This window comes from Gorilla gorilla, chromosome 7, assembly GCF_029281585.2.
Source record: "Gorilla gorilla gorilla isolate KB3781 chromosome 7, NHGRI_mGorGor1-v2.1_pri, whole genome shotgun sequence".
Lineage (NCBI taxonomy): Eukaryota > Metazoa > Chordata > Mammalia > Primates > Hominidae > Gorilla > Gorilla gorilla.
The window spans coordinates 97,951,263-97,975,252 of NC_073231.2; the positions used below are offsets into that span (position 1 = coordinate 97,951,263).

General features: G+C 39.2%; 1 protein-coding gene across 2 annotated transcripts in view; it reads right to left on the minus strand.

Moving 5' to 3' along the window:
• RUNX1T1 (RUNX1 partner transcriptional co-repressor 1) overlaps positions 1-11,424 on the minus strand; it is a 144,490-nt gene extending 133,066 nt beyond the window's left edge. The window contains exons 1-2 of one of the 2 annotated variants that reach the window (XM_019032604.4): positions 3,822-5,430; positions 3,503-3,646 (exon numbers count right to left, since the gene is read on the minus strand). In XM_019032604.4, the coding sequence (XP_018888149.2) occupies positions 3,503-3,646; positions 3,822-3,942 (265 nt within the window). In that variant the 5' untranslated portion in view covers positions 3,943-5,430. Of the gene's footprint in view, positions 1-3,502; positions 3,647-3,821; positions 5,431-11,313 lie in introns of those variants that run through there. The other variant, XM_055349722.2, reaches the window with a different exon arrangement.
• Positions 11,425-23,990: the final 12,566 nt, after the last annotated feature.

The following is a 23,990-nucleotide window of genomic DNA, read 5'->3' on the forward strand; positions in this document are numbered from 1 at the left end:
GAATCTCCCCTGTTGGTGTCATGTAAGGTACCGTGGCTTCAAAAACAACTCTCATTAGATCACATCCCAAGTGAAGGGATTATGTCTGTGAATAAACTTTTTGTACACTGATATGTGATTCAGCATCTTTTCTTAAAAGTGTCAGAAACTGGTGCTATATTGGAGGAAATAGCCGCATGATGCCCAGCTCTCTTTAAGATATGCCAGCATGACATGCCATACTGAACTGTTCTTTGGGCTTGAAACTGGAAACTGCATTCCTTAAAAGCATTCTTCTTTGGTTGGCTCCATACATGTAATTGCAAATACTCACATTCAGCATTGTTCTTCAAACTACCTCTTCTTTTGAGTTGGTGTTTTAGAAGAAACACTGCATTTGTTAATATCAAACATGCTAAGGTGTCACTGTGCCTGCCTTCCCCTTTATAAATTCTTGAAATATTTTGAGTTTATCTGTGAAGAGTGTGTCTAGCAATTCACATGTGAAGCCACAAACTCAGCTAATTGATCCTCAGCAGTGATCAGGTCTCACCCCAGACAAATTACTATAGCCCCAAGTCCACCAAACTGCAATCCAAAGTTGAGTCAGTATTGAACCTCATCCAAATTTCACCAGTCTTCCTTCTAGTTTCTCTCTGCCCATGTTTTATATGGATAGCGTTGCCATTCACTTTCTTGTTATAAGGACGCAGTATTATTTTTATTATGATTATTTAAGACATCTTAAGAGTTTCCTTTTTAATTAAAATTAGATAATTTTAAAAGAACATGTCTTTCCTAGCAATGTCACTAGTAAAATGCATCCAATTTTTCTCTACGTGGTGCTTTCCCTGTCCATAAAACTTATTTGATTAGCAGTACTATAGAAGCTAAAGCTTTTGTATGCAGGCACTCAAGCATAATTTAATCATTTTATTTAAGCATGGAAAAGATTATTCTGAAAGCCCTGTTAGTAAAATATCCCTGATTAGTTTAAACTTACATTTGCAGGTATATTAAAGGTAAAATAAATCTCGGAATGCTCAGTATGCAAGAACAGTGTTAACTTCGTTACAATAGTCCGGCAGTAAGTTAAAAATTGTAGTATTAGAGAATGTAAGGAATAACTATCTGATTTTCAATACATGTATTTAAACAAGTTATTTTAAAATAAATTTTGTTTTGTGTGAACCCCTTTTTATTACCAGGATTTCCACCTATGGAAACCTCTTTTATAGTCAAACAAGATGAGGTCTTAATTGCATACTACCATTTATCTGCTGAGGATAAAAGTGCCAACAAATGAAAATGCACATTAGGCAAGAGATTGTCAGAATAGAATTTTTTTTTTATTTTTTTGTTTTTTTGTTTTTAAATAACCCACTCACATTAACAAAAGACTGCAGTAGCTTCCAAATTATAGGTTGTTATTTTTAGTGGAAGTAGTTCAATATTCATATTGGAGCAGATGTAGCAGTTTAACAAAACAGCTCTTCAAATCCTGCACAAATTGAAAACAGGAAAACTGATTGCATTTTCTCTTATCACTTTCCTTTTCTGAATTGACACTTTTGGCCTTCTGAAAATTTACACATGGCTTTCATCTCAACAGCACCTGCTGATCAAATAGAAACCTAACATTTTCATGAAAATTGTATAAAGGACTAGTTTTGTTCTAAACACTGTAAAGGGCATCAGTTGCCTACTTGATGGCAACAATTGTCATGTATAAGTCATAGTCATAATAGATTTATATTTTCATAAATTTCTTTAACATAAAAATATGTTAAGTCCCTTCTGGGTTTTTTTTTCATATTCACTCTCTGTATGGTTCAAATTTCTTTGACTCAATGTCTGCCTAATACTTAGTTTTGTTATTTAAAGACTATGCAAAATGTGTGAAAGGGTAAATTACACCAAGATAACAAATACTTAGTATTTCTCTGCCTTTGCTTGAAACACACATATTAATCTATATAAGTTATTGTCTATGCATGCACATGAGTGTAAAATACATACATCTCACTTTGTATTCAACCCATTATCGCTTCTCGGCCTTTTGGCTAAGATCAAGTGTATTCCACCCACTAAAAGAAAACTGGAAACAAAAAGTCAGAGTCAGGCCCTATTTTTGAAGGGAACTTACACATTATTTTATGAGATATAGATTTAGCAGGTGCCTGGCTGTTTCAGTACCCCAGACTGGAAAAGAATGAATGTCACTCATGCAACAAACTGGTCACCTAAATAGTGACTGACCACTCACTGTAAATAACTCCAGGTAAAGGTAAATCTTGAAAATGGGTATCCTTCTATATAAAATATGCAAGATCTATGGCTAGCATGCTTTTCATATTTTTAAACATGCTCCACATATTTCTCTGTAACATCCAATTCAGGGTAAAATTAAAGATGTTCCTAAGACATGCTATCTGCTAGTTTCTTAGCCAAAAGAGCTCTACCCTTTCTGAAAGATTCCAGGCTGTCCTTTTCCATTCTGTCTGGGTGATAAGGTAACCTGAAGGCAGAAATGACATACAGTAATATATGTGCCACTCTGGCCAGTTGGTCTGTGAATTTCAGTGTTTCATCATGCTCACTGAGGCAACAGCAAACCTGAAATGTCAATATGTTCAGTCAATGGAAGTAAAATAATGGGACTCTATTGTCTTACCCAATCGATCTGCTGCTGTCAACAAGGAAACATGCCCCCCTGGCTTTAAACAAATTTTAATTAGGCTTTTAGTTACTGGATCATATCTATCTATCTATGAAAACACCTATTTTGACAATGTGTAGAAGGCAAAATAACCATCTTTTCCACTTTTCTTCATTTTAAGAACCTTCTAAAGTTGATATTACAATGTTTCAAATACTTGTGAGTCAATAAGACATGTTTTTTCCTTTTTTTAAACTAGCTCCAACCAAAAGATTTCATGGTTCAAATCCAAAATACAAATCTACCTAACAGACTTGTAGTGATTTTTTTTCTCCTCTAGGCTGAGTTGAGCCATACTATAAAGTCAACTAATTCCATATTAAAAGTAGGCTTCATTTGCTTTTCTTACTCATTCAAGTACCGTCAGCATCAATTTATCACACATTTAAAACAAGTCACACAAAACCAAACATTAATGATCAATCCCAAAGCCTTTACCCTCTTTTCTCAGTTCATCAATCCTAAATGCAAGGGGTAAATGAAACTCCTGTTAAAATCAGGGAGGTGCATGGTGCTGAGAAGGGTAGGGGGTTGTCAGGGGAGAGGAAATAAGACATTTTAAGTCATCCAAATTGCACCAAAGTTCTCTAGCCCTTCCTTCCACCAAAAGAGAGACAGTCTCACCTTAAAATAAAAATGAACTAATCAAGTTGTTAAGCAGCTTTGTCTCTCCCTTCTTCATCTAAAGGCTTCAGCGTCCAGTCAATAAATAATCTATTGTTCCCCCTTTATCGAGTCTCTTTAAACCTATTCAGACTGGCAAAACTAAACCCAATTAAAGATAAGGCCCTCCGGTATTCTCACCTCGGTGAGTCCTGTCTGGATAGCAGAGGTGATGGGAGATAGCGTCAAGGCCAGGGGTAGATGCCTCCTCCTCACCCCACACAACAAAAGGCAGATTTCTCTTTCTCACTCTGCTAATCTTTAAATGTAAATTCTCTCCGCCAGCTAAGAGGAGCGACAGATAACATGTTACATCTTCACTTCTCCTGGTCTTATCGACTTCTGAATCATTTGGAAAGGGAGAGAGGGAGAGAGAAAAGCCGCCTCCCCACGCCCCCCTTCCTCCTGGCCACCCCTCCTTCCTCCCTGCTCGCCTCCCTCCCCTGTTCACGGAGATTACCTTCTGGCAAAGGAGCGCGGGAGAGCGGCCGCGGCCGAGGCGGCACCCAGACCGCGGCTTTGTATTCATTAAACACACATTGGAGCTTATCAGAAGTAAAAGCCTTGTCAGGATGGCACATTGTGTGTGAGTGAGTGTGTGAGCGCAGGAGGGAGAGGAGAGAAGCCAACGTGCATCAGGGTGATTACAATATCAGCAGGGCCCAGATGGAGGCAGGAAAATAAACAGAGGGTGCGTGTGAGACGGAGCGGGAGAGGGAGGAAAAGTGGGAGAGGGAGAGAGAGAGAGAAGACAGAAAGGGACAGGCAGAAGGGAAGAAGAGACACAGGCAGGAGGGAAGGAGGAGGGGGCGGGGGCTCAGACCCCAGGATGGGGCCAGAAAGTGGGGGAGAGCTACCCTAAGGCTATCTGGGAATGAGAGGCAGGCTAGAAGTCGCCTGCATGCCCAAATCTGCCCCTACCACCCAAAGAAGGGAGGAATCCAGCAAACTGTATTTCCCTGCTCCAGGGCTAGGCTGGAACATGTTAGAGATTCTGTCAAGGTCAGAAGAGGATCAAGAGCTCTCTTTTGGCAGAGCCTAAGGAGACAGTCGCCATCTCACCTCCATCCAAATAGCCACATTTTGCAAAACAAACCTACTGAGTCTATAGAGCAGTTAAGCAGCCTTCCAGACCAACCTCAAGTCGGAGTTCTTGTCCCTTTCTTTGCTAACCCCAATACTCCTAAATTCCAGCCCCTGCACATTCACACACTCAGAGATATAAAATAGCTCCTGTCCCTGAACTTTAATGTGTCCCAGCTGAAGACTCCTGCAGCCAGCATCATTGTGATAAGGAGGAACACTTGTGATTGGTAGCTACAGGTGACTCTTAGAGACCTGCTCCACCTCCAGAAATTGTGTTGGGGGAGGAGGCTCCTTATGTGTGCATCTGAGAGTCTATTTTGGAGGTGGGAATCTGAAATTGAGGCAATCAATCTCGGCTTGAGCTGCCTCATGGCTCTTCACCCACCCAGAGCCAGAGAATCAATCAGAACAAGCAAGGGCTAATGCTCGTCCGTCAGTCCAGAGTTCATCCCCCTCCCCAGCAGGGTCAGGAAGGAGACACACCTGAGTAGTCCCTTGGGAGTCCCTTTTCACTTTTAAATACACCCATCAGACAATGTGAACATCTGATCAGCTCCTTAATGGAGTGCAGATAATGCAGCAAAGGAGGTTATTTTATTGGGGGAGGGGAAGTATTTGGTTGTGCTGTGTTTCAAGGCACTGAAGCTTGGTTAAGAAGCTCTCACTACAGCATCAAGAGTGAGTTCAGAATGAAGGAGCCAATAAACTACACAATTGTTCATGGTGTGCACTGTAGCCCTAGCTGCTGTGAAACTTCAGGTTATAAAACAGTTTATGCATGGGGTCTCCCTAGAAAGGAATAAAATGGGGATGAAGGGTAAGGCTAGTGAGTAGAAAAAAAACAATAGCAAGAGAACTAGCCCCTGCCTTTTAAGGGAACCATATTTTAAGAGGCCCTTTAGAAAATGAGGAGAAGCATTGTTTAATCAGGCACTCCCCTCCAAATCACTTGGCCAAAAATCGGTTTTATGTATAGTTGAGCACCGCCCCCTCTCCCCCACCCCACCCAAACACACACACACCAATGTTCCAAACCCAAGAATAGAATTAAAAGAAATTTGATAGGTAACACAAAGTGAAAAAAGCTGGGCATAGGTGGGGGAAGGGCACGTGTGAAAATCTTGTCATGCAATGAATGTCAGATAAAAAGGGGTCTGCCACAATCCTCCAGTAATCCAATAATGTGGAAAACCTCATGGTATCACTGAGACGAGAACAAGGTAATATTTCTCCGTAAATCTTCAAAAAGTGACCAGGTTCAATAGTTAGAGAAGGGTGCAAGGATAGGAAGTAAAACACTTGGCTGGCTACATTACAAAATCCAGTGAGCTTTAAATGGGTGAAAATCTGTCATTCTTACATGTTTTAAATTTAATAACAGATTTCTAGCGTATCACTTTAGCTCTCATAAAAGGTCACCTTTCACCTTTTCTCTAGCTATTCTAGAAAAATGCATTCAAAGTAACTGAAAGCAACCAAACATACCCCCACCCTTTATTGCATTTTAGTTGGATCAGCTTGGACACAGACTACATAAAACACCTAAAAATCCAAGAAAACTCCAGAAGAAGAAAAATACAATTTACAAGTGCCCCCCTGATTTTTCCATTACATGCTCTTTTAAGAAATGCTATTTAAAAAAAAAAAAATTGCATTACTATTGCTTTCAAACCCAGAAAAGGTTTGCTTTTTTTAAAAGGGGCATCCCAAATATTAGAGGCATAAAGAAATCTGTTCAAAAGCTAATCTGCCAGTGGTCTTATTTTGTAAATGCACAGTATTTCTATTAGTACCTTGTTTGTTCATTGACTTTTGGCTCACAGTTATAGAAAAGATCAACCAATTCTCAAATGGGAAGAATCCATGACTCTCTTCCAAAGCAAACACTTTGCTGCAAAGCTTTCAATTAAAAGAAAAAAACAGCAATACAATAATCAAGAAGTATAATCACAGAAGAAGGGTAAAACAGAAAGTGGTTTCTATAATCACAGCTGTCTTAAAGTCCAGGCTAGAGACTAGAAATCTTAATTTCAACTAGTTCTTTTCTTAATAATAGGTTACCTTCCTATAAAAGGAAGAAGTCCATCTGCCCCAGGCAGATAAGTTTTGAAGCATTAATTCAGATAAAAATCTAGCATTTTCTTTGAGTATGTGAATTCTAGTGTGCTATAATGTGAGAATTCCAACATATGACCATTATGGCATAATATCTCATTGCTCAGCTTGTCATTATTTCATTTGTAATTCTTATGTTAATTATGTTCATAATTACTATAAACAGATGTGGTAGACATTCATGTGACCTTTTATTGCAGAATGCATTCTTCACTCATTTTGCTTTAATTTCTCATGGATACAAAGCTGAAATGCAGGAAAAAGAAAAAGCCTTTCCAATTTTCCAATGTTTTATATGCATAAGCTAAAACAGAACCTACCTTCTACTTCATCTGCATTTCAGAATATCATAATATTCTTAATGTTTAAGCTGCTTTATACAGCACATTTCTAAATTGCACACTGAACCTCACTGCTGCTCACTAAATTGTAGCTATGGATGCCAAACAAAGGCTAACATCCATGTCTAAGTTGTTTGTCTTTTTTTTAATATCAAAGGTTAATGCAGCAGAATTGTGCTTCAAAACCAAGTGCCTAGCAGCTACATAGCGATTTATTCACTCAGAACTCAACCATCACCCTCTTTACATAAAACGCATTTACAATAAAATCAGTATGGATTTCATTAGCTGAAAACCTCCTCGAATTTCATTTCTTTGGCCCTAATCTATAATTAGTCTGGACAGACAGGTGCAAACCCTTCTCTTCTACAGATGGCTACTGGAAATGGTGCAAAGTAGCTCCTTCTGTTTAAACAACACAGAGATAACCTGCTCTGTCTTATCACTTACAATTACCTCCATTAAACTGAACTAATGTTTGCTTTAATAAAATGTTCACTGTTCTTTAAACATTATTTAGGAACTCTTATATTAATGGCTGTGGAAAAAAAAGTGAAGTTGGAAGGTGTCTCTAGATAATAATAAATAGCTTATTCTGGATAAAATGTTCCCACTGACAGATAATACTTAGGTTCACAGAGGTGTTTTAGTTGATTGAATATTTGTTATTTTGCATAGAGTCAAATTTGATTTTTAAAAGGCAAACATAATTTAACAAGTTGGGGGAGACAACATTTTTCTTGAATTTAGAAAAAGAATAAATTTTTTCTTATAGATTTTAAGTTGTTATTAACATGTAGAAATTAAAATCCTTATTATTTTCAAAGGATATGTTAACTTAGTTTTACGCATTTGTTTAACTTCTGATAGATTATTCTCAAAGTTGAATGAGTTCATTCTTTTAAGGCACATCTTAAAAATTAACTATGAATGTAAGTGCACTCTGCAAGCACATGGTTAAAAGCAACTCCATTCCATAATAAATAACTTCTATAAAGCCAGAGCTCACTTCTCCCTGCTTCTGCTATCAATAAAGTCTGTGGATCACTATATGATGAATAAGGTGTCCATAAAACAAAGAACCTTTAAATGCCCAAACAGCAACAAATAAATAGCCTTTCTCACTGAACTTACATAACTTACAGTAATAGACTCCGCCAAAATGCAACTGACTCCGTTTTTTTCACATGCAAATCCTGCAGGTGCCAATTTTTCAGACTGCTTTGCTATGAAGGGCTATGTTGCCTGCATAAAACCTCAGTGAAGAAGGCTTTGCATTCAGTGCCTGTCAGCTGATGTTCATATCAAAGAAGTGAGAAACAGGATTTGACAGTGAAGAATGTCCTAAACTGACAACCACTGACCAGCATTCCTATTGGAAGCATTTCTTTCTTGTGATCCTTTTTCAGTGTTTAAAGAAATGCAAGATTTTTTTGGCTACGGTTCGATTTGACAATAAAATAAATTATAATGGCACCTTAAATTTGTGTAGTTCTTTGCAATTTATGAAGTGCTCTTTTATCTACAAATATTTAGACTAACACCTCAATGGGAGAGCACATCATCAAATACTAACATCAAGAGCAATATTTTACTCCTCTCAGGAAAAGAAAATTGTGCAAATATTAAAAAGCTGCAGTCCCATAGCTGCAAAAATACTGTCCTTGCAATTTAATAGTGCAATGTATTGTATTGCACATAGAATGATTTTTATTAGAAAGGACCTTTTAAAGATCATTTTAACACAAATTATTAGCAGGTATTAACGAACCACAGAGACTAAGTCCACAAAGGAAAATATCATTTCAAAGACTTCTAGTCTGCTTTGAGTTGTACAAACATAAAAGAAAAAACAGACTGTTTTCTCCACTGCTTTTATTAGGTATAAACTGGACACTGGAGAAATTGAGTATTGAAATTCTCCCATGCAATATTTAGCTTTTCAAATAAAGTCACTGCTATCTAGTTTATAATAAAATTATTAATGACTGAACAAAAACATTTAATAAAAAGTTAACCTCAGTATTAAAAAAGTCCGTTTTTATGCACCCAGTATAAGACTGATTGGTTTTGTTGGAATTTCATCTTTTAAAATAATAAACCAACAAAATATAAAATGCTGAACACAGCACAAGAAATAATGGACTTCAACTTCTTCAGCATCCATCCTGGCTGCAAAAAAAGCCCGGATCAAACCAAGATTCCCTGATTACTATTGGGTGAGATTGTCAGACCTCTCTGAAACAAACAAACAAAAAAATCAATAAAGGAAAAAAACGAAAATGAAATCAAATAACCCTATCTTTATTATCTGAAAATCATAATAATATTACAAACTAGACTTTAAGGATAAAAGAGGGGGAAATCCACAGAATTATAAATTTGCTTCTGTGTATACACATCACAGCTGACATAAACACTCAGGTTGGGGCTATGTTAGTTTAAGAAACAATGGTGTTTGGTGACCTTTTTTAAAGAATTGTGTGACAGGAGAAACTGGGCACAATAGAATACTCACATGGTCAAGGCAAACGCTGCCATAAACTAAAAGGAGGCCCCCAACACTAACAAACCGTTTATCACAGAGAAGCTGGTCAATTTGTATTCTAGGGAGTGTGGACTCACTGGGCACAGACCCAGTTCCACTCCTGTTCTATGCAAAGGAGGGCAATGATAATAAAAGCTACTGAGTGCACTTAAAAATGGTACAGATGTTGAAAAGGAGACTAGGAGAGGGAAAAAAATCCCTGTAAAACACATTTCAGTTCACACAGAAGGTATAAGGAACCCGACCTTTATCAGGAGATAAATCAATCTGCAGCAGCTGCGGACAGCCATTTATATACAGGCCCTGGGCAGATTAATTAAGAAAAGCGAAGTTAAAGATTCAAGGGGCCTCAGAGTTACATTAAGCACATGAAGTTTGTCTGGAGTGGCCTCTCCAGCTCTCCTGGTCTTCACTCCCTCGCTCTGGCCTCGGGCACTATTCTGCAGGACCTCCTCCACGGGAATCCTAGCTATTCCTTAAAGCGACCTTCTGCAGATTCCCCCAGGAAGCAGCAGCCAGGCTAGGGCACGGTGGAATTTGTGGTGCCCAGTCTTCAAGGGTTTCTCCGTTACGCTTTGCAAGGAATGAGACCATGGGCTGCACGGCCGCCCAGCCAAATCCTCCAAACTGAAAGGCCTTTTGGGGGAGAGGGGGAGGGAAGGCGGCTATTTTTAGTAACAGCTGTGGCTCACATCCTACTTCCCGGAATCATAGTACTCAAACTTTTCCAAGGGTTGACCGCCCTTACAAAAAATAAAAAATAGCACATTTCAAAAAATGGATCTGAGCGCCTTGTGCTGACCTAGCCGTATTTGCTCAAAGCACCCCAGTCAGCGCCAGGTCACCCTCGGGAAAGAGGTCTGGGTGCGCCAACCAACCCGGTCCTTTCAGGTTCGCAAAGAGGGCGGTGAGCGGCGGGCCCTGGAGCGCGTCTCCACTGGCCCGGGGGCTTCACCAGAGGGGTTTCTGGAAAACGAAAGGAATTATCCGGACGTGGCTCCAAGTCTGGACCCCTTCGGGCGGGAGCTACAGGGCACGAGGTTGTGCTCCCCACTCAGAAGAAGCGGGCACCGAGTCGGGGCCGCGACGGGAACACCCAGGAGGGCCGGGGCGGCTGAGTCCAGAGCGCGCAGAGGTCGGGCGGGGACGACTCTCCCCATCGGCCCCTGACTGCGAAGCCCGGGACCAGCCCCGGGCGGGAGCCGCCGTCCGCCCGCTCACCCAGGAGCTTCCCAGTCCAGCACCCCAAACGGCCAGGAGTAACAGGGAAAGTTCGCAAGCAGGCGCAGAGCGCCTGGGTACCTCTAAGCAAACCCCCACCCTAGTTGCAGCCGGGTCCCAAAGTTAAGATCCCGCCTCTTTACTCCTTAGGGCTAAGTTTTCCACCATCAAAACAAGTCTTTGCTTCCAGTTTACAGAAAAAGAAAAGAAAAAAAAAAAAAGAAAGGGAAAAGAAAAAAACCCACGATGCGGGCATAGGGCCACCTGCCAAATGCACTGTGGGCACCTCGATCGGTTGTTTTGTCGGGGGAGAAACCCACTCGTCATCTTCCTGCTCGCATACCGTGACTATGGAGAGGGAAGAAAAATCATTTTTAAAAGACAGTGTGGGGAATATAATAGTAAAAACTGCATCCTCGGCTGACCCGCGAAGTTCAGTGTCATCGCAGACCGGAGTCACCCGCGATGTTCCTCTTTGCCCTGGTGCGTAGTCCTACCCTAATTGAGCGACAAGTACAGCCTGGAGCCTCGCGGTCGAATAATCCAAACGAAGATGACGGTCATCGGAACAGTAATTAATAACAGTCAGGGGCCCGTCCCCGCCGCCCGCCCGCCGGCCAAGCCCTCCCGCGGACACTTACACTGCACAGGGCCGGAGAGTCCCACCATCCGCCACAGGCTCCGAGCTGCAAATAAAACTTCCCGTCGTCTCGGCCGGCCCGCGGGGCGACGGGGCGAGGACGCGGCGCGGCTTCCCTCGCGAGGCCAGAGTGTCCGCGGCCACTCGCCCACGCGCGCTCGCCACGAGGCCGCGGAGTCGCGCCGCGGAGCGACTACGGCCGCCCGGCGCTGCGCAGAGAGAGCTGCCGTGCAAAAAGCCCGGGGTCGGGGACGCCAGCCAAACGCAACCTCCACGCAGAGCCCAAGACTTGCGGAGCTCTGCTCCCCTCCTCCCGCCTCCCTCCCTCCCTCCCTCCGCTTTTCTGTTGTTGCTGCTGTGGCAGACAAATGTGATGTGGGGCGCAGGGAATTGCCACTGTCACAGGCGGCGTCTGCGTCTCCCTCGCCCGCCCTCGCTCACTCTCGAGGAAGGCGACGCATTTATCTGCAGGGCGGCCGGGCGTCCGCCGGGGAGCAGGAGCGCCGCGCGCTGTGCGCCGAGAGCGCCCGCATCAGGCCGGCTCCGGCGCACGCTCGCGCCAGGGGCGCCGCGGCCGGTCGGGAGGGAGGCGGCTGCGCGGCCGCTACCAGGTGCAGGGGGGAGGACCCGCGGCGGGGCGGGGGGAGGTGGAGGTGGGAGACATCTGTGTTGTGCGGGGGTCACGGAGGTCAAGTATATGTTAACAATGGGCAGGCCCGGCACGCTAGGGCGCGCGGGCTGGCGGGCGGCCTCCCTCCCGGCCTCGCCCTCTCCCATGCAGGCTGGACGTGGGGTTGGCTCCCTAATGATGCCTTCCCGGGCCGCCAGCTCTCAGGCGGCCCGAGTGCCCTGCAGTAACCCAAGACGACCACTTTCCCCGGCCATCTGGAGCGCTCCCGGCTGCCCTGCCTGTGTCTCATCACTGGCTGAAGAGACAGCTCTGCTAGAAATCAAGCCACTCTCAGATCTCCTCTCTAATCCCCTTCTGTTAGCTGATTTCCAGACTGACTATTTGCTTTCGCATTAGATAATAGCCTTAGAGAAAACAATTATCATTTTCTTTTATTCCCTTTGTTTTTCTACTTCTCCCATAGTATACCATTAAGAGGGACGGCTTTCTATCTCAGGTTTTTGTTAGATGTGTCCCCCTCCCCCAGACATTAATATCAATACTTGGGGGCAGTGTGGGGGGTAGTCCCGGAGGAAAAGACAGGGTGAAAGAATTCCAGATATTTCCAGAGTAAATAAATAATCTCGGTGAAGAGGACTGACAATTTGTACAGAGCCAAAAAGGGCTTGAATAATAATGAAAATATTAATATGTAGGTCAAATATGATCAGATAATGGCTTGCAATGATAAGTAAAATGAAATCTTTTAAAATTACCATGGAACGGTACCCTGACTGCAAATGTTATTGTATTTAGTGGAACTATTTGAAATCCTACTCTGAACCATGTTTTCTCCAACTAGCCTAAATCAATGTAAGATGTCCTGAATACGTGTTTTAAAATCTCATTTTTACAAAGGAAAAAAGGCATCAGATAGAGTCTGAGTCGGCCTGATGCAGTTAAGAACTGATGAGACATTTGTGGGTTTTATTTTCTGAAGTGGTGTTTCAAATGTTTAATAGTGAGTAAAATCCCTTCCCCCATCCTTTTAAACCCAGCTGGAGCTTCCAATTCTGAAGTCTTTTCAGACTCTACTAATTTTTAGCAATTCATTTCCAGAAAACACTCATTGTACATTCTCCCCTCTCCTTGGGACATTTGTCTAATGAATTATAATAGATTAATGAATTGCAATGTTAAGTCTTGGTATTTGATATTATGATGCTCTTAATTTGAATCTCATTTTATCAAGGTGTACATTCTATAATAATTTCTGTATTACAGTTCTTTATATTTTGCTATAGTCACAAATCTTAACAGCATGAATAATCTTAAACTATAAAATTTTATGTACACCATACTAATATAACTCCTTTGTTTAGAAAATTATGTCAAAGCTTACTATTGTTCTTAAAAGAATAAAATCATGTTGACATTTTATTATTCTATTACCTGTATTATCTCTTCTGTCCCCCAAATTGAAACCAAATAATTTGGATTCTGGAGGCATATAGTCATCTTTATTTAAAATTTAAAAAATGATACCTGAATCAGGAATGATTCTTGTGAAATAGTGTTACTTCTAAAATCATAATTTAAAATATAGAAAAAGTAAATCAGCAATAGTTTTATGATATAAAAAAGCAGGGACAGAAATAAAATAGAAATGTTAGCTGCATTTTTCTTCTGTCTGTAAATTGTGCCAGTGTAGGTGTAAAATTATGGTAGAAACTTTGAACTTCTAAAATAATGGAAAGTAACTTGCAGGAAATCAAATCAGAATTGTACACAATCAAGATACATTCATGACACCAAGGCATATTTTGTAAGATGCCACAAACCTTAAAGGATCTTCCTTTTTGCTAGTCATACTTCTGGAAAAATAATGATCATTCTTTAGTTATACTTCTTAAAAATTCTCGATTTGGTTTTATATCAGATAGAATATATCACAACTTGAGTTGTTTTCCAAATTCTGATAAAAGCAGTGGAAGAACCTGTATCCTTGAGTTGATGTATAAAGATTATTCAATATATTCCTTAATCCCACTTGCTACCTCCTTGAAAGGCCTGTGTTCTACAAAATGTAGAACGTATTTTCCTATAGGGTTTATCCTCGTATTATCTCCTAACTCCTTTATTTGGAGCAAATAATAACTATAGGGGCCAACTCAAGCATGGGATGATTCTTGAATTGCAAAATCTAGGAAAATAAAACATATTAAATGAAAAGGGAGGAACTGGTTGATACCGTGTGGTGCGAGAGTATGAATTACCTGAAAACAGCACAGGGCCATAAAATATTTGGCTAACCTTAGACTTGGGGTGGCAGATACACATGACAATGTTGAAAACAAAATAAACTATTAATTGATTTTTTAAAAAATCCAAGGAGACAGGGTGAATAATAAGTCTTCATATCTGTACACTCACAGGAAAGATAAGGTTTCTGTACCCTCAAAGTTAGTTTACTAAAAGCAAACAAACAAACAAACAAAAACATGTAAGCACTTACCTACCACAACAAAACCACTAAATTAAAAGAAAAAATACCTAATAATGTCTTAAAATATTTTTAAAAACCCTTGCTAACAACTTTATTTTTTCACACTTTAGAAGATATTTTTCTCACATCATCAAATTTTTATTATTGTAAAAATACTGAATTCTTTCAATTTACAGGGTGGTTTGCTTTTTTTTTTTTTTTCAGTAATGCTGCCTAAGGATGCTTTTTGTTTTCCTTTAAACCAATCTTTTAAAAAAGCAGAGCTTTCAATACAAATTTCAGATGAGTGCTTATTACCTTCTTTAGAGATGTGTGATTCACCTTTCACAAAAAGGAATTCCTATACAAAATGTTAACAAGTACTTAATTAGCATGTTTAAAATTCCTCCTTATAGATCTTAAAGTTTAAATGACTCCCAAGCTGTGATTTTCTATTCCTTAAAAAAGTCCTCCTGTTTGCCTAGGTTGAGGAAAATCCTTAATTACCACGTTACTTACTTCTAACAAAATTATTTATTATCGTATTTGTACAAAAAAAAGAATATGATAAACATAAAGAATGGCAAGCCATAATTAAGTTTTCATAAATTTAGACTTACCCACTATTTGCAATTTCTCTCCCTTTTGCTGTATAATTTTATATAATTTACTTTTTGAGCTTTACATGAACAAGTTTTATTCCAAATCTTTGCAGTTTTGTTTTTTTTAACTTGTTTAATGTTTCATTTTAGAATGTGGACCAAAAAAAGAATACATTTCAGAGATCTTTTCATTTTATTGTATAGTAGTTGAGCCACATACACTTAGTACATGTTCAGTATGCTGTACACATACATTAGTTGTTTGTGGACTTTTAACCTAAGCTAATAAACATACTTCATTAAGTAGAAAAATTATAAATTAAAAATAGCTTCCATCATCCCCCCAAATAAACTGATCAATTGGTATGATTTAGCTGCAAACCTGCAGACACTGGGTTGATTTTTGTTTATGATTCCTATGTGTTCAGATAGTCATGTTTTTCTGTACTACTTTAAAACCACTTTGCATCCCAAAAGCCAAAGTTTTAAAATTTCAATTACTTATTTAATTTGAAAAAAAAAAGACTTTGAAAAGTTTTGAAAAAAATACATATTAGTGTTTCTTTAGAAAATGAGTTTTAATTTTTAAATATTTAAATATTTGTGTTTGTTAGATTTTGACACATTAAACTCTGCAAGAACTCATTTATTGCATAAAATGAAACACACATGCATACTTGTCATACATGTATGTATTTTTATATGTACAACTATCTGTAATCTAGTAATTATCGCATGTGATCTTTTATAGCTAATTCATGAAAAATAACAATGCCAAATAAAATATTTTATTCACGTTTGTCATTTAAATTGAATATTTCCCACCCCCATTTTTGAAATTTGATTTTTTAAAATACCATAAACCAGAATAAAATCATACAATATCCCCCCATGGAAATCCAATATTCCACATTTTTCGTTGAATGTGTTTAGTGAAGATCTTTTTCTTTTTTACTATATTTTGTACTGGTTATTCTGTCTATATAATTCGCAATTAGGTGTATATTATTGGGCTGTAACTGCACAAAGACAATGGTCATTGCTCACTGAATGGTGCTTAGCATATACTAGGTGCTCAATAAATAGTTGTTGAATAATGAATGAATAAGAGCTTTAAAAAGTTCCCACTTAGATGTCTTATCTAAATAAAACAAATGCTACCAACTTGACTTCTTTTTGAAGTATTAAGAAACCTAAGATTTTAACATTACCAAGATTTTAAATGAAAAATATGTGCATATCAATTTGTTGTTGTTTTATATGTGCATATAGATACTTTCATGTTGTTTTATATGTGCATATCAATACTTCTTGTAATAATGGTGAATTTGATGTGAAAAATATATATGCTTATGTGTTTTTGTTTTAACTGTGTATAAAATTCTTTTAGATTTTACAATAAACCACAAATTTTTCTGAAAATTCATTGTACTTTCTACAATAAACTAGAATTTTTTAAAAAAACACTACGAAAAGAACTTCAAGCCAGCAGGATCTTAAAGATAAGTAATTCTTTCCTTCTAGTCTCCTATAGTAGTGAAAACATGTATTCTTCAGCATACACATCAATATGCAGTAAAAATTCACAAGCTGTTTAATTTGTCTGGGGCATGCTCTCATTCTTTCATTTAATTATTATATCGCTGATAGTGTATATAATCCAGATTGTTTAAATGGTTTTAAATGGTGTTTATACTTGGTAAAGAATCATTTTTATTTGGAAATTTATGCCTTTGTTATGCAAGATCAGTGTATCTATGTCCATATTAAATCTACTCTTCAAAAGATGCATATGTATTTTAATCATCTCATTTTTCCTAATCCTTTAAAAATATCAATTTACTCCATAGTGCACTCCAGTCTGATGAATCCCATATCACCTCATAAGAGTGTTTTCATGCGGGAATTACCACATCACTGTAGTGCATCCACCTCTGGGGAGAAAGCAGAAGCCAACTGGCTCACAGCACAGCAGTGGGAAGGGAAGAAATTTTTGGCCAACAAATCTGTAGCAAATATAGACTGCTGTTAATCATGTTCAGTTCTTTGCTCAGTTCTTACTTTTTTCTTGCTTATATTTTTTTCTCAATAGGCCTAGCCACCAACTGAGCTATCTCTTTGTCCCACTGGAAGACAACATAGTTAGAAAGGGCATAGCCATTGCCCAAGTCCAGTTTAGTTAACCTTCCTAAGTTTTCCCCCCAGACTTCATCTGTGCCTTTGAGAAAATCATTTGATCAGTGTAACCTCTAGATGAGGCACTGGTAAAACCACAGGATTGGTCGTGTCAACCACCCAGTTTACCCCACATACCTTGCAATTTGGTCCAATTTCTTTGAAGGAAAAAACATTCTACAAGATAGGAAATTTTGGTTTGTCATGTTTTCTGGAAAAAACAAAACAAAACAAAACAAAAAACACTTCTAGACTGACATTTGCCCAAAATCTTAAAATTTTTATTATATATATAGCAGTCTTACTACATCTCAAGGAAACTAGGCATTCTTTCTTTTCTTTTTTTTTTTTTTTGAGATGGAGTCTCGCTCTGTCACCCAGGCTGGAGTGCAGTGGCACGATCTTGGCTCACTGCAACCTCCGCCCCCCAGGTTCAAGCGATTCTCCTGCCTCAGCCTCCCGAGTAGCTGGGGCTACAGGCGCGCTGTAATTTTTGTGCTTTTAGTAGAGACGGGGTTTCACCATCTTGGCCAGGCTGGTCTTGAACTCCTGACCTCATGATCCACCTGCCTCGGCCTCCCAAAGTGCTGGGATTACAGGCGTGAGCCACCGTGTCCAGCCAAAACTAGGCATTCTTTCTAATACAGAAGAACAAATATATTACTTAAGAGCTGTGCAGCTAAACTTTAATATGCATACTAACTACTTGGGGATTATATTAAAATGCAAAATCCGAGTCAATGGGTCTGAGCTGGGGCCTGAGATTCTACATATCTAATAAGTTTCCAGATAATGCCTGGAATTCCAGGTAATGCTCCTGATAGTGTGGACCAGTGATGCTGTTCCCCACTATCAGGAACAAGGTTTTAAACATTACAAGAAGCATTGAGAACATCATACTTTACCATCCTCCTTCTATATGCAGAGCTCCACTTTCACAGTTTGCATAAAGGCCCACAGCATTCATGCACTCACAAAATATACAGGACACCATAGAGGACACTGCATCCATGACAGGAGAAAAGCAGGCTCACACGTGAATAAGGTCCCTAACGTCCCCACCTGCTGTTCAGGCACCTGCAATCAACAATGGAGGTCCATTATCAGACTAATAAAATAAGCAGTCACAAAGCTGTTTATCTAAACAAGACTGAAAGCTCTTCAAAAGTTGAACTCTGAATGATTACTGCAGAAGAGTTGTGACTCTCGTTTAAGAGGTCATTGATAGTTGTCCCTTGCCAGGGACTATATTCGCCTAGTATTTAACTAGGTTCACGGGCCATCTGCAGTGTGTAACTAAGTAAAAGTACCATGTACCAATGAATTCAAAGTGTGCAATTTATTACTACTTCCTGGTGCATAGCCACAGGCCACTCCAACACCCCACTCCCTTGTAGTGGTGAACAGAGGTCTTCAGTCAGAGATTGTGCACCATCTACTATGCAAGGCAGGGCTCAGCCTCTGGTTAATTCAACTCACCTATTTATGAAATTAGTTTGCTTCATCCTATTGACATCTTATGACAATTATGCATAGTGCACTGGTTTAACTGAAATACATAGTGCTTTTAAAGTTTAATGACAATTGAAGACTGAGAAGAAAAGAGAAACATATTTTTCATAAAGGCAATCACGTATACATTTTCACTTTTAAGCATTCTGTTTGGGTCTTAGAGGAGACTTGAATACTGAGAGGAAGACTAGGCCAGGTTTATTTCTCGTAATTGATTTTGAATCTTTTGAGCAGGAGAAGCACCCATTCAAGTCCCTTGCAACTGAAAAAAATTAAGTACATGTGATTCGATGGTAATTCTAACACACTCTCTCTCCCTATCAATAATTGGATATATTTTTGTGCTACAAGCCTCCATTGTTTTCACCTCATTGGGTACCATAATAGCAAACAATTTATGTTCAGTCTACCAAAAATGCTACTTCTTTAGCTTAAAAAAAAAAAGTGTTGTAACCAGGAACTCTTAATAACAATTCTTTGCTGCAATCTGATTGAATCCATACTTTTCTCACTTCTTGCTACTGTTGAAGGAGGATTTATATTTTTTCTGAACAATAGTTTTTAATTAAGAAGATTTATTAAAGACAGTTTTCCTTCATATGATTACATTTCCAGTTCCAGAGACACCTGCATTTCAAAACACACCACGTATTTTCATAAATATTCCACAATTCCCTTAGAGCTTTTGGTATTTTAATTTCCTCCAACCTCTTCTTAACATCTTCACTTTCACTTGTGGGTTCTATCTATTTGTACACATTCAGAATTAGACATTTCTTCACACAGGTATAAAACAGAATTGCATTAGAAAGCAAATTCAAAGCATTCCTGTTCTTTCTGAATCAAGACTTTTAAAAGGAACAAAGAGAAATTAAGCTCAGTAACAAATGTCTGACAAAATATCTAGATATCTTACAGAAGTACTTACAGTGGCAGAGTAAACAACCAGGCTGAGTTTGCTTTGAAGTTTAAATCATTGTTATTTTAATAGAGTAGAAAATTCATTTAGATAGTAGAATCTGATAGTTACCCAGTTAAACCCCTTTTTGTCTATGTTAATGTAGTTTCAAATTTTTTGGTTTTGAAACCCACTTTTGCCAGAGAATTATCTAAAGACAGAAGCAGCTCGAGCAGTTGACTTTAGATGTACCTCATGAGTGACAGTAAATTGTCAATTAGACCTTTTAAGCCTTTAGTATAAAATTGTAAGCCAATGTATTAAGCTTGATCAAGGTGCAAAGAATAGAGATGCACTCAGGTTATCTCACTTAGTTCACGGAGTTGGCTGTAAGGCTATAGAGGAAATGTAGAAGGCAGGAAACCACCGGTATACACCCAGACCTCACTGGAGAGACCACAATAGCAGTGACTCAATTATCCCTTCTCATCCTTCTTCAGCAGCCTACCTTAATGCCTCACTGGCATTGGGCCTGAATGTCCCAGCCTTATTGCCACCAGTGCTCTCCATGTCTCTGCACCTGCTCCTTCCACTGTCGACTCACTTCTTGGTCCTCTCTGTTTTACAAAATCTGCTCACTCATTGCTTGGACTGTTCTGTGATCTCTAATAACTCATGGCTTATGTTTATTGTCATGTCTGTGTCTTTCTTTTTTATTTTTAATTATCCATTTATTTATTTTTTAGAGATAAGATATGTTGCTTAGGCTGGTCTTGAACTCCAGAACTCAACTGATCCTCCCGCCTCAACCTCCTGAGCAGCTGGGTTTATAGGCACCTGCCACCACACCTGGCTTCATGTCTGTGTTTTCCAATTTCTGTTTTTCTACTAACAGACATACATTATTATAAAATGCAAATAGAAAGACAGAGAGACTGCATCAGTCAACCACCATCTATACTTTGGAACAAGACCATCTCATTGCCTGAAGGCTGGGGTTGGGAGCTCATCTCTGATGAGCTGCCAACTGTGGTCAGAGTAGCCAGGTCCTGTGGACAACTTTCCTTGAAGGAAGCCCCTCCTGAAATACAATGGTTTTCTCTTCAATACAAAATAACGCTAATGGGCTTTTGAAAAAACTAGGATTGTTTTAAACCGTAGATATGTGCTGGAAAGTTTTTCAGTTTTTTTGCTTGTTGATTTGTTTCTTCTCATCATTCATAATGACATGAAGCTTTCTCAGTTTTTATCTTGGTGTTCAGTACCTCCATAAGGACAGGACAGTATGGAGAAAGATCATGGCTAGCATGGGCAACATGACAAGACCTCATCTCTACAAAAAAGTAAAAGATCAGCTGGGTATGGTGTCACAAGCCTGTAGTCCCAGCTACCAGGGAGGCTAAGACTGGAGGATCACTTGAGCCCAGGAGTTCTAGGTTACAGTGAGCTACGATTACACCACTACAATCCAGCCTGGGTGACAGAGCAAGACCCTGGCAAAGAAAAAAGAAAAGGAAAGAAAAGAAAGAAAAAGAAAAGAAAAGGAAAGGAAAAGAAAAGGAAAAGAAAAGAGAAGAGAAGACAAGAGAAGAAAAGAAAAGAAAAGAAAAGAAGAAAAGAGTGGAGTGGAGGGGAGGGGGGGAAAGAGGAGGGGTCTTAAGCTTTGTGGTCTATGAGACCTGGAATTGAATTCCTTTTCTGCCACTTGTCAGCTGGGTGGCCTTAAGACACTTAACTTTCTTTTAAGTTCCCATTTTTCTCACCTGGAAGTGCTTACTTCACAGGAAGTCTAGCATTCATTAGCATTTGTTTTATATGTCTTCAAAGTAGATGCGAGCTGGTATTCAGCCTTGGTGTGAAGGATAGTGGGCTTTTTAAATAATTTGCTGCTGCTTCTTAGGAAAGGGAAATCTAAATACTTTCCACTTTGGCTTTCTTGCCTAGTAGATAGGATGGGAAATGTGCTCATCACCTCCCTTCCTATGCTTATTTTTTTTGCTCTGTTTCAGCTTGTACTATATCAGGAATCTGGTTTTTTTCTTTCTATTAACTGCAGCTATGATATTGTTATTATTATTATGGACTTTCAAATGGAAAATGTAAAAGACATAGTGGTGAGAGTGGCGGAATGAAGCACAGGTAGCAGATGATACATAGTTTATATGGCCCATTTTTATTACAATTTTCACTTTCTCAGCCATTTACTCCAAAATTTAATGGCACATATAACACACACATCACTGTGCTAACAGTTGGGAAATAAGACAACTAACTGGCTGTCACAGGAGTTAAAATTGAGAGCTATATAATAGGTTTATGGCCATGTGGAATTGTTTTTTTCATAGAGAAACACACACGCATATATCCACATGCAGAAACACATAAGCAAAAATGTATGTACTTCAATGTATTTTTACACATGTATATATCTAAAATGCCTAAACATATGCATACACCTATAAATACATAGAATATAAATTTTCTTTCATGTCTCCATTTTCTTTAAGTGAAATTATGCCTGTCTCTCTAGTCCCTATCTCACCAATCACCGAAAATCCAATTGAGAGGGTCGTCTCGTACTTCTTGGATTCTGCAGAAGTCTCTGAGTTTCACTCAGAAAACATTTGAAGACACCAGTTCATCTTTCATTCACACTGGTTACTACTGAAGTTCCTCTTGCCTTAGTTATATTGGCCTCATGAAATCAACAACCTGACTCCAATACCTCAGTGAGGGGAAACAAATGTTTGCCAAGGTGGTAAATGCCCTGCCTCACCACAGTTCATACCATGTGCTGGGCTCTGTTCTATGCATCACTTTCCAAGTATTACCTCATGAATTCCTGAAACAATAGTGAGAGAGTGGTACTATTATGTCCAAGGAAAATGAAGCCCAGGCTGGGGGTAACCTCCCTAAGGCTTCGCAGCTCATAAATGGCAGATGCAGGATTTGAACCATGGTGGTCTGGGTTAAGATATGTCTGATCCAGTCTCTAAGGACTTGCTACAGCTTCCCCTACTTCTCCAGAAGTCACGGCTTAAGTTTCTGGGGTCCGGGGTTTTTAAACACCAATATGAAAATCTTGTTTTCTTTTCCTAAACTTCTCAGGTCAAGGCCAAGGGTATAGAAAAACGAAAGAACTCAGTTTCACTGATATCTAATTCTAAGAGCAAGCCCTTCTGGAATCAAAAGGCAAACACCATGGCAGTCCTCTGAAATTCGAGTTCTCTCTATGGGGTCACAAATCTCAAAACCTGGAACCTCAGAAACTGCCTCCAGTTCTTAAAAGGGAGCTGGCAGAATGCTAGTAAAACAACCAACTGTTGGCTGCTAATTTGGATGGAGAAAAACTCAACATTGCTCCAAAGAGGGAAGAAGTATCTCCTTTTTCTCAGGGCCTTCTTAAGGAAGGAGATCCTTGAATTAAGAGGGTTTTGTTTATTGATACACAATATTTGCACATATTTATGGCATACATGCGATATTTTGATACACGCATAGAATGTGTAATGATCAAATCAGGGTGTTTAGGATCTCCATCACCTTGGCAGTTATCATTTCTTTGTGTTAGGAACATTTCAAGTCTTCTCTTCTAGCTATTTTTGAAATATGCAATATATTGTTGTTAACTATAGTCACCCGTCACCGTACTGTGCTAGCAAACGCTGGAACTTTTTTATTCTAACTCTATCTATCTTGTACCTGCTAACCAACCTTTCTTCACCCATCTCTCCCTCCCAGTCCCTGGTAACTATCATTCTACTTTCTACCTCCATAAGATTTCACATGAGTGAGGACATGCAATATTTGCCTTTCTGTTCCTGGCTTATTTCACTTAACATAATGACCTCCAGTCCAAACATGTTTGCAAACTTGCAAATGACAGGATTTCATTCTTATTTATGACTGAACAGTATTCCATTGTGTATATACACCACATTTTCTTTATTCATTCGTTGATAGACACTTAAGTTGATTCCATATTTTAGCCATATTGAATAGTGTTGTGGTTAACATGGAGGTGCAGGTGTCTTTTTAATGTAATGATTTCCTTTCCTTTGGATAAATTCCCAGAAGTGGGATTGCTGGATCATAGGTAATTCTATTTTTAGTTTTTTGAGAAATCTTCATACTGTTTTCCATAATGGCCGTACTGATTTACAATCTCACCACCAGTGTATAAGAGTTCCCTTTTCTCTGCATCCTTGCCAGCATTTGTTATTTTTTGTCTTTTTTTTTTTTAGATGGGATCTTGCTCTCACCCAGGCTGGAGGGCAGTGGCACAATCGATCTCAGCTCACTGCAACCTCTGCCTCCCAGGTTCAAGAGATTCTCTTGCCTCAGCCTCCCGAGTAGCTGAGATTACAGGTGCATGCCACCATACTTAGCTAATATT